General features: G+C 28.5%; 1 protein-coding gene and 1 long non-coding RNA gene across 3 annotated transcripts; one reads left to right on the top strand and one right to left on the bottom strand.

The window, feature by feature from the left end:
- The first annotated feature begins 2185 nt into the window (after positions 1-2185).
- Positions 2186-2751, top strand: LOC105456620. The gene is made up of 2 exons (XR_975270.1): positions 2186-2392; positions 2492-2751. It is a non-coding gene; the product is annotated as an uncharacterized LOC105456620 (long non-coding RNA).
- Positions 2752-6424: 3673 nt separating this feature from the next.
- On the bottom strand, positions 6425-10214 carry LOC105456619 (coiled-coil domain-containing protein 149). Of its 2 annotated transcripts, XM_011700811.1 has the most exons (10): positions 10113-10214; positions 9865-9933; positions 9625-9794; positions 9286-9529; positions 7493-7659; positions 7344-7416; positions 7176-7260; positions 6954-7098; positions 6778-6875; positions 6425-6685 (listed from the first exon to the last, which is right to left on the bottom strand). In XM_011700811.1, exons 2-10 carry the CDS (start codon positions 9928-9930, stop codon positions 6459-6461), a joined length of 1275 nt encoding a protein of 424 aa, XP_011699113.1. In that variant the 5' UTR covers positions 9931-9933; positions 10113-10214; the 3' UTR covers positions 6425-6458. The 2 variants fall into 2 exon arrangements, with proteins under 2 accessions (XP_011699113.1, XP_011699112.1); XM_011700810.1 differs by having other exon boundaries at positions 9865-10214.
- Positions 10215-10465: the final 251 nt, after the last annotated feature.

The following is a 10465-nucleotide window of genomic DNA, read 5'->3' as shown; positions in this document are numbered from 1 at the left end:
ACATTGTTACAACATTATTAAAATAATGTTGCAAATCTATATTTTAACAATGTTTCTAAAGCATTGCATTGCAATATGCAATGTTGCAACTTTGCTGCAATATTGCTGCAAACTTCTGTGCTGTATGGGAAGCTTTTTTGAGATCTTTTAAATATAAATGAGGCTAGTTTAATAACTTGGCTTTTTTTAATAACTTGGCTATAATTTTATTGATTTCACGACTATTTTTAATCAATCAATTTTTAAGTAATTGTATATTTAAATTATAAAAAAAAATTATTCTTAGTTTTAAAAAGAATGTAAGTGACATTTTTTTATGTATTCGGCGTATATTTTTTCTTTTTTTAAAAAGATTTTTTATGGAATCTATTTTTCCTCTAAATAGGATTTACAAAAATTATAAATATGTTTAGAGTTGTTGCATGACAAATTCTCGGCCTATCAAAAAACGCTTTCCTGTGGGAATTTTTTGTCATATTCATCAAAATCAACAAAATCATCAAAATCGAAAAGAGACGCTTGAGTCCCTTCTCTTGTAAAAATTAAAAAACTATGTGATATGTAAATAAAAAAACACATACAGGGTGTCTCAAAATTTGCGAATCAAAATATTATACCAAGAAAGTCTTCGAAAAATTAAGTAAAAAAGTTATTTATAAATTTTTATTTTAAGCAGTAGTTTTTGCGATACAAGAGTTTAAATTTAGCCAATTATAAATTAGTACGCGCATGAAGTGCGCAACTACTAAAGGCCTATCTATATAAGTCGCAAATGCGGACATTTCTTTCTTTTTTTTTCTCCGCGTTTGCGTTTGCGTTGTGCGTTTGCAACTTATGTAGATGGGGCTTAATACTATCGACGCGCTCACGGACATGTTTCCGTTTAATCATAATTTATAATTGGCTAAATTTAAATTCTTATATCTCAAAAACTACTGTTTAAAATAAAAATTTACAAATAACTTTTTTCCTTAATTTTTCGAAGATTTTCTTGCTATGATATTTTGATTCGCGAATTTCAGGACACCCTGTATATAAATGCGCAATAAATCAGTTGAAACAGTATTGTTTTATATCTGTTTTATATGTCATTATAGTATATAATAAAATAAACTTTTCAATAAAAACAATTAGTTAACGAAAGGCACTAAGAGTCAATACGCAGTACGTTACGTTAAAACTTCTAATAAAGTTGTATTCCATAAATCAAATTACATCTTCTTACATTTGTCGTACGTTTCGGTTTACTTTAGGCCTTCTTCAGCGATGAATACCAATAGTTCCGCCAAAATTATAATATTCAGTTCCTAATTAATTGTCAAGCCATTGTGGAACTGAAGGCCCACTTCATACATTGCAGAACATGGTTTGACAATTAAGAATTGAATATTATAATTTTGGCGGAACTATTAGTATTCATCGCTGAAGAAGGTCTGAAGTGGACCGAAACATACGACAAATGTAAGAAGATGTAATTTGATTTATAGTATACAACTTTATTAGAAGTTTTAACGCAACGTTTTCTTTGTATTAACTCTTAGTGCCTTTCGTTAACTAATTATTTTTATATTTGAAGAGACTTATAATTTATTATTTCAAACTTTTCAATTTTCCAACTCTATATTAAAAGAATAAATAAATTATCACGAATTTCTTTTCATAACAAATGTATGTATCAAATATAGCAAAATAAATTTCTATAAAATTTCTGAAAAGTAAACATATAATCAATAATAACGCGCTCACAATTTGGGAATAATCAATTGATTATCCCCAAATAGTGAAAAGTCTGGAATAATTCAATACAGAGAACAAAAATTGGGAAGAAGAGAGCAACATTATTATCAAAACAGGAAAATAAAGGATTATATATACATAATTAAAATTTTTAATTTTTTGCACGATTACAAAAACATAGTTGTTCAATACATAGAAAGAATGTCATACGTAGAAGTTAATGTCACTCAGTCAAGCAAATGAAAAAGTTTCGAGTTTTAGAAGAAAGAAAAAACTTAATAAAATTATTGAAAAAAACAGAAGGAAAAAAGCATCAAAAATTACAAAAGAAACTAAAGGACATCAAATATAAAGGAATTTTCCAGAAAGTGTGTGTATATACATTTTCATTTTTATGGAAAGTATATTTTTATTAATTATGTTAATTCAGACATCTTTTTAGTCTCTAAATGCATCCTTCAGGCACAGCATACGAGCGGATAATAAAAGAAAAAGAAATCCAACAAAGAAGAAATTATCCGTTACTGCACAGTTACATAAGTGATTCAACAAATAAGTATAGAAACTGCAGAAACAAAGAAATTTTATTATCAATAACCAGACATATGTACATTGCAACACCTGGAAATTATGAAAGAAGATAAAGTTGAAAGAGGTGAAATTAATAACGCTGTACACATAAACGCAAATATGTTTGGAATGTTATTCTATATATTTAACAATAACAATATACAATATATACATGTCCACACAGGAGAAAATGTACTTTATTATCAACTGAAGAGATCGGTAAGACCTTCGATAACTCGCAGATAGATCTGATTCGCAACTCGTGATTAGATCAGCTGGACAATGTCTTTTATGAAAAGATTTGCGAGAAATCATCGTCACTTAACACGATCGCCCTACTTATAATAGTACGTATTATGGTGTTGTGATTATGTGTTACACATAAATGATATGTTAAACTAATTGTTATAACAGTGGCATAATAAATTATCTTTCATCATTCAATAAAAATCATCTCTATCACAAAATTTTCAAGTTATATATTAAAATTAAATACTGATTTGATAAATATATAACCTAATACCACTTTATATTGGCTGCGTTCAGAAAAAAAATTGCAACTATTATAAGATTCTTTAATATAATTAGTTCTTACCCAAGAAAAAAAATTCCTTACTTCCTCACTAGATCTAAATGTATAAACCAATCATATTAAAAAATCAATAGTTACAAAGCTGTATCTTCTGTTAAATGCAGTCATTGCTCACTTATGATAAACCAATCATTATATAATTTGCCATTGATAAAAACACAATATAATTTATAGCCTGCAGTATTGGGAAGTAACTCGTTACTTGTAACAAAATTACAGTTGGAGTTATTTTTTTCAATAACTGTAACTTAACTTCGTTACTTTTTTCCATCTATAACTGTAACTTATAACTTACAAGTAACCTTACCCTTCTATGACTTACCAAATTTAATAAAACTTGATACAGTTTGTAGAGTAGTCAAAAATAATAAACACGCTTTTTTTTATATCAGCAATGGTGTAGGTATAAGGGTGCAAAACTACTCCCCTTATAGTAATAAGCATGAGTACTTAATTTTTTGTATCATTGTATTAGAGCTACTTATTTAATCTTGCTCTTTGCCGAATCCAAAAATAACCAACGAGGAGGTAGCGAGTCTAACCCTATTTAGTTTTTTGTTTTTGTTTTTTATTATTTTTAAAATATTATTTTACATTTTTACAATTTTTTAAACATTTTTTACTAATTTTTCTTATTTTCTTCACAATTACGTCTCTTCTCACCTATATCTATTTTTTTCATTTTATTGTACGTATTCCTTGCAAATATTCAAAAAAAATTCTTGTATGCACAAAGATTTTGCACACCACTTATAAAGTTTTATTACTGCAATATTAATACATAATGCGCAAGTAGTTTCACAATTTTTGAAATTTTTGAATAATCAATGGGATTATCAAAATCAAATGGTTTTTTTTGCAAATATTTACTTTGTACCACGAATATTTAAATAAATTTAATTAATTAAATAATTAAATTAATTAAATCATGGAGAAGATAACTAGATATTTACAAGAGAAAATTTGCACTTGATTTTGATAATTCCATAGATTGTTTCAAAAATTGTAAAACTATCTGCGCATAAAATAATGTAGTAGAATGAATAATGTGTGTAGCAGTAATAAAGTGCGGTTTGTGTGTAAAATCTTTGTGTACAAGAATTTGTTTTTAATATCATTTCTGCAAAGAGTATGTAAAAATAAAATAAAAAAATAGATATAGATAAAAAGTGACCTAATTGTAAAGAAAATAACAAAAATTTATGAAAAATGTAAAAAAAATAATAAAAATAAAAACAAAAAACTAAATAGGGATAAAGTCCCATCATCTCTTTGTCGGTTATTTTTGGGTTCGGCAGAAGCGAGATAAAGTAATATAATTTTAATACAATAAGCTAAAATATAAAAAATTAAGTATTCGTGCTTATCACTATAGGCTTATCACTAAGGAGTAGCACCCTTAAACCTGCACCATTGATGATATAAAAAAATACGTGTTTATTATTTTTGACTACTCTTCAAATTTACCAAGTTTCAATAAATTCGGCGAGTCACGGAAAGGTAGAGTTACTTGTTAGTTACATATTTTGGGTAACTAGTAACTATAATTTAATAATTACTTTTATAGTTACTTTATATGTATATTTCAAATTTGTCAATATAGGCTGCTGTTGAATCACTTTTCCTACTTTTTAAATAAAATTATTTAAGACTATTAGATTCGAATTGTTGAAAATTATATAACACGTAAACTAGTTTTTTTTCTCTGATCTTAATGGATTTCAATGTTATCCATGTTGTTCTGTTATATTCTGATAACATAGTTCAACAAAAAAAAACACCATAATAAGATTAGTCAATTCTCGTAATTTTTTGGACACTGAATCCGAATCCGGTTGTAGAATTGCTCTATCACATTACAATTTTGAAAAATTTGCAGGTTGTAAAAATAGACCATTTTTACGTATTTTATCATATTATAACTTCAGAATGTGCTAGAAAAATGTTCTTTAGAGGTGTGCGAATAGTTCGAATTCGAATCGAATCGAATCGAATCACAGTAATTCGATTCGAGTTCGTTTTCGAATCTGCAAGATTCGAAATCGAATAGTTCAAGAATTTCGAATCAACAATGGTTCGATTCCGAATCGATCGTCTATTTTATTTGGTTCATTTACATCTCCCGCGCGGCCAATTATTCTTACCTAATAAATAAGTATTTTTGATATATGTAATGTTTTCATATAGATTAATAAAATATTCGAAAGCATTCTAACTATTCGTGTACACACATATTATTATTTTCTAGTTCAAAATGTCACATAAAATCATGATCCTTTGTAATGAGATGTAAATCGAAAACAGGTCTTCAGTTTGTTTAAATCATTGCGTAAATCATCAATTTTGATATTTATTACGTTTAAATTAACATGTAATGTTAATTTGGAAAAATTTGATTTAGATTCGATTCGTATTCGAATTAAAGAGATTCGATTCGATTCGATTTGACCATGCAAATGCTTGATTCGCACACCTCTAGTGTTCTTGCAATCAAAATTAAGTTATGTTATTAGAACTTTCAATCTTCAAAAAGAATTTTTTGTGTTCGTTATGGTGAACAAGTTATTCGTTAAATATTGAGTCCATTATGGAAAAGTTGCGAATTAAATCATTGATAATTTACCAAACAGCTTCCAATTTTGTTTATTAAAATTTAAGTTTATTAAAATTTAAGTTTGTCAAATTTAAGTTTAAATCGCTGAATACAAATCCAATCAATCAAAATTGAGTTCCAAATGGCGGATTCAATATAACAGATGTGTTAAAAAATATTTAAAAATATGCGCGCGCGCGCGTTTGCACAAATAAATTTTACTTTTTGTGTAAACTTCAAATTGAAAATGTGGATTCCGCAAAATAGACAAAATTTGAAGCTGTTGGATAAATTGTCAACAATTAAATTCATAATTTTTCCATAGACCCCAGATTGACAATAAATATCTTGTTAACTACAACGGACACAACAAATTTCTTTTGAGGATTAAGTCCTAACAACATGCTTAATTTTGATTGCAAACACTTCTCTAGCACTTCTTTCACATTTCTGAGTTATAATATGACCAAATACGTAAAAATAGCTTTTTTCTGCAACTTTATCTACAAATTTTCCAAAATTGTGACGTAACAAAGCAATTCTACAACCGGATTCGGATTCAGCATCCAAAAAAACTACGAAAAATGAATAGTTTCGGTTATGGTATACGAAAGAAATTTTTGTTGTTGAACAGTGTAATAGAAAAGTAACTAAAAAATAATGACTCGTTACTTTTTGAGTAACTGTAACTGTAACATATATGTTACTTTTTAGAGTCGGTAACTTGTAATGGTAACTAGTTACTTTTTGAAAGCTGTAACTGTAACTAGTTACTTTTACAAAGTAACTTTCCCAATCCTGTTTATAAACGACTAGATTTTTTTCAAGAATTGCACTGCTCAATATACTGTCCATTAAAGTACTCGCATCTTCTATTCAAACCTACTTTCTATATACACATTATGATATACATACGCAGGCATGCACGCGTGTGCACATACACACATTCTTTGTATTTTTTTAATTTCACATTTTCTGTTTATCATTATCCTTCAGATTATTTAATGCCTTTTGAACCAATACTCCTAAGTTCTTTGGAAGGCTCATTTGTATCGATTGCAATTGTTGCATAACTTGACTTTCAGGCGAAGAACTACATTGTATATTGTTCTCACTCGTTATGACATTGTTTTCTTCGATATTATCTACGCTATTGTTAGTTGTATGATTTAAATCATTTAAGTCATTGTCACCTGTAAAAAATGTAAAAGTGTGGTATAATAATAAATCTGCTACACAAATATGTTAACGCGATGGCAACGATTATAATTTTAATTATACGTACTTCTCAAATCAACATTGGCGCTAGTATATCCCTCCAAGAGCTTGGTGGTCGGTGACTGTACAGCACTGTCCAATTCACAAATTCTCAATGCCAGTATTCTGCAAACAACGTATGCAAATGAGTACGGAAAGACAGAAACATAAATGTATAAATGTGACTGACGTCGAACTATTTACTTGTTCGCTTTCTTCTGATGCGCCAGAGCTAAAGTTTTGTCGTTTAAAGCCTCCAGCAAGGCAGTGCAAAGGCATCGTAGATCGGTTACGGCGGCAGCAGATTTCTGAGGCGGTACATATGAACTTTGTTGAAGAAGCTGTTCGACTAAAAATTAGAAATATATTCTATATATTTTATACAAAAAGTTTAATAATAAATAAATTCTCACATATATGTTTTACCTTGTTTGTGAGTCATCACTGTTCCAGCTGCAGAATTTGCTCCCAACTTGATAGCACCTTTGGCTCTTTTACTATCTAACATACTCTTAAAAAATTAATTAATATCAGAAACAATTATAAATTAATAATAATTTGAAATGCATAATAATTCATCTACTATCTATCTACCTTATATTTTGACAAAGATTGACGCGTGAGCTCCTTCTCCTCCAGTAATTGCTGCAGTCTCTCTTGCAAATATCTAGAACATTTGCAATATAAATATCTACATATATTTCAAAACTTCAATTACACATCTAATTTCTTTCTCTAATTACCGATTTTCATTGATAAGAGCATCCAAATCAACTGGTTTACTAGCATTTAAAGCTTTGGACAGTTCATGATTCAAACGATGAGCCTTACATTTGAAGGCATCCCTTTCCATCTCCAACTCGTGTTTTTCATCCAATACTGTTTGTAGATCTGTTTGCAACTGTGAACACTATAGCAGAATCTCATTAAATGATAGTATTTTGTTGAAATATAAATTGATTCGAGGAATTAAAAACCGATACTAGGCATAAGATAAATTGACAATAAATAAAAAGTTAATATGTATTACTTTAACACTAAAAATATCAATATTTTTTACTAATTAAAGTGACATGCAAATAAATGAATTACTATAAAAATTTAAAAAATTATGAAAAACTATTTTATCAAGATAAAAAAAATGACTGATAAATTTCCTATCTCTTACACAAGAAATAAGATACCAATTTAAAAAATAAAAAGAGTTAATAATGACCACATGATACTTCTAATGTTAATCCTTCGTTACACAAATTTTTTTGTTAAATATATTTTGCTAAATTTCAGCAAATATATATGGGGGTTTTGGAGTTACTGATTGCAAATTTAAAAATCGAAATTTAAAAAATTAAAATAGATTCAATATGGCAGTCAAATTTTAAAAAAATAAACTGACTTATTTATGTATAAAATTTTATACGTAGGTATTTTTTAAGCTTTAACTTCACATGCAATGGGATGTTACCTTAAAAAAACAGGTTATCATTATTTTTTGCAAAAAGTAACTCATTACCATTACTCGTTACTGATTTAAAAAAATAATGCGTTACCGTTACTTTTCAAGTAATGGTTCGTTATTTACGTTCGGTATTTTTTCATTACTTTTTTTGTAACTCTAAAATAAGTTTAATTAGACTTGAAATTTATATTATTCAATAATCATTCAATAATCAACTGTAATAAATATTAAAACTTGAAACTCTCTAAACTAGTCTGTATATAGAATAAGTTTTTCTTTATATTATATTTATTTTTATATAAAGTTTTAGATTAAATTTATTGTTTTCAAACATTAAGTCATTATTAAGAATACATTCCAATATTCACTATTAATATTGAAAATCTATAATATATATGTAACAAATATGTGAATTGTAGATTTTTAATATTTGATACGGGAATGTATCTAACAGATATAGAGATAAAATAAATTAAAAAATCTATTATAAAATAAGAAAATAAATAAGTTTAAAAATGTGACGATAAAAGTAACGGCAAATTCGTTATCATTATTGTAAAAAATGGAATGATGATATTGTTACAGATAGAAAAAAGTAACGAAAATGATAAACATTTGCAAGTAACGCATTACTTTCCAACTCTGCATATGCATATATACAATTTTATTAATATCAGAATTCAACATTTTTCTTAACAGTCAGTATGGCTGTCACATGGAATTGGCCATTTTTAATTTTTCAATTATAAGTCCAAAAATTTGAAATAAGTGACTTCAAAAACATTAATGTAGAGATTTTCAAGATATATTCCAACATAAATTTTTTGTAAAAAAAGTTCTAATTTTAACTGATCTTTTACTGCTAATTTATTGTTAATACAATATAAAGATATTTATATTAATGTATACATACAAGTCTTATATAACACAATGATCAAGAACATAAAGGTACAAGACGTTATGCAAACTAATTCTGAAATACATAAAAACATAGAAAACTGCAGAGACAGGACTCCCATATAACGCAACGCTATGCAACAAATTCTTAATTTTTGACATTTTTCTTCTTATGCTTACCTTTAAATTTAATTTTTCTAACTGTTCTATCATCTCTTCTCTTTGATGCATGGCTGGTGCTAATTGAGTTTCCTGCTGTTCAATTGGTATACGATTATTATTTGTACGTAACACCTTGATATCACCCTCGGCATCCGCCAGCTTCTGTCTTAACATTTCGACCTGCAGCCTGAGACACTTATTCTGCTCTCGTGCTTCTGCTAATAAATCCAAGGTTCTAAAATCGTCGTCCAAGTTGTAACATCTGCAAAAATATTTACTGCAAGATAGTGAACAGATCATAAAACTTAGTCTTGAAGCGATGCCATCGTACCACAGGTCTGAATCAGATATACCTACCTGTTCAATTCCTTCATATCGCACATCTGCTTCTTCAAATGTAGAAACCTCTCCTGAATTTGCTCTGCCATCAGCTTAAACTGATCTCGTTCTGTCCTACACTGATCCATCTCCTGGCTCAACAACACAAGCGCTTCCGACTTCATTTGCAATTTTCTCTTTAGCATTGCCTGCGAATAGACATTTCAAATATAGAACTTACGGGACGAAACGAAACGTACTAAGCAAACGTGAACCTACTTTTGACTCCACGTTAGCATCGTTGACGTCAGTCTCGTTGGAACGACTCGTCTTTTCCTCCATCATATCCTTAATTAAAAGTTAACCAGAATAGTTGTCAACTTTAACGATTAATATTTCAGTTAGCGGAACAGAGCGACGCTCTTTTTCTACCAGATTCTTTCGTTTCGTGCAAAAACGAACATAATTTCATCGAAAGGTGAGGCCGCTAAACCGAATAATTATCAAATAATTTTCTATACACTTACTTTTTCGTGTTATTACCACAGATTTCTATAAAAATCTGTGATTATTACAAATTAAAATTAAAATTTGATATAAATGTCAATGGATGTATTGAGTCATTGGGTGTATGTATTATAGAAATGCGACCCGCAATCGCGCACATCGCGCTAAGGCGATTGAGCGATTTTAAAGTTATCTGTTTTATCGATCGAATGTGATTATTTTTCAAAATAAAATAAACATAATTAAAGGCAACAGATTAAAAAATCCTTCTCTACAATTAATTAAGCATAGGCATCATTGTAGTTCCGGCTGGTAGAGGTTATGCTGAGAACGCAAAAAATTTATGAAATTTAGATCTCCGTAAGAGCACACG

The sequence above is a fragment of the Wasmannia auropunctata genome, unplaced genomic scaffold (genome assembly GCF_000956235.1).
Source record: "Wasmannia auropunctata unplaced genomic scaffold, wasmannia.A_1.0 LD335628.1, whole genome shotgun sequence".
Classification (NCBI taxonomy): Eukaryota; Metazoa; Arthropoda; class Insecta; order Hymenoptera; family Formicidae; genus Wasmannia; species Wasmannia auropunctata.
This window is presented reverse-complemented; position numbering and strand designations above follow the sequence as displayed.

Excerpts from the sequence above, each read along its gene's own strand:
- LOC105456619 (XM_011700810.1), bottom strand. The coding sequence starts at position 9,930 with ATGATGGAGGAAAAGACGAGTCGTTCCAACGAGACTGACGTCAACGAT. Across the intron at positions 7,660-9,285 it reads TAGAAAAATTAAATTTAAAG|TGTTCACAGTTGCAAACAGA; the intron begins GTAAGCATAAGA and ends ATTCTGCTATAG. Across the intron at positions 6,876-6,953 it reads CATCAGAAGAAAGCGAACAA|AATACTGGCATTGAGAATTT; the intron begins GTAAATAGTTCG and ends CGTTGTTTGCAG.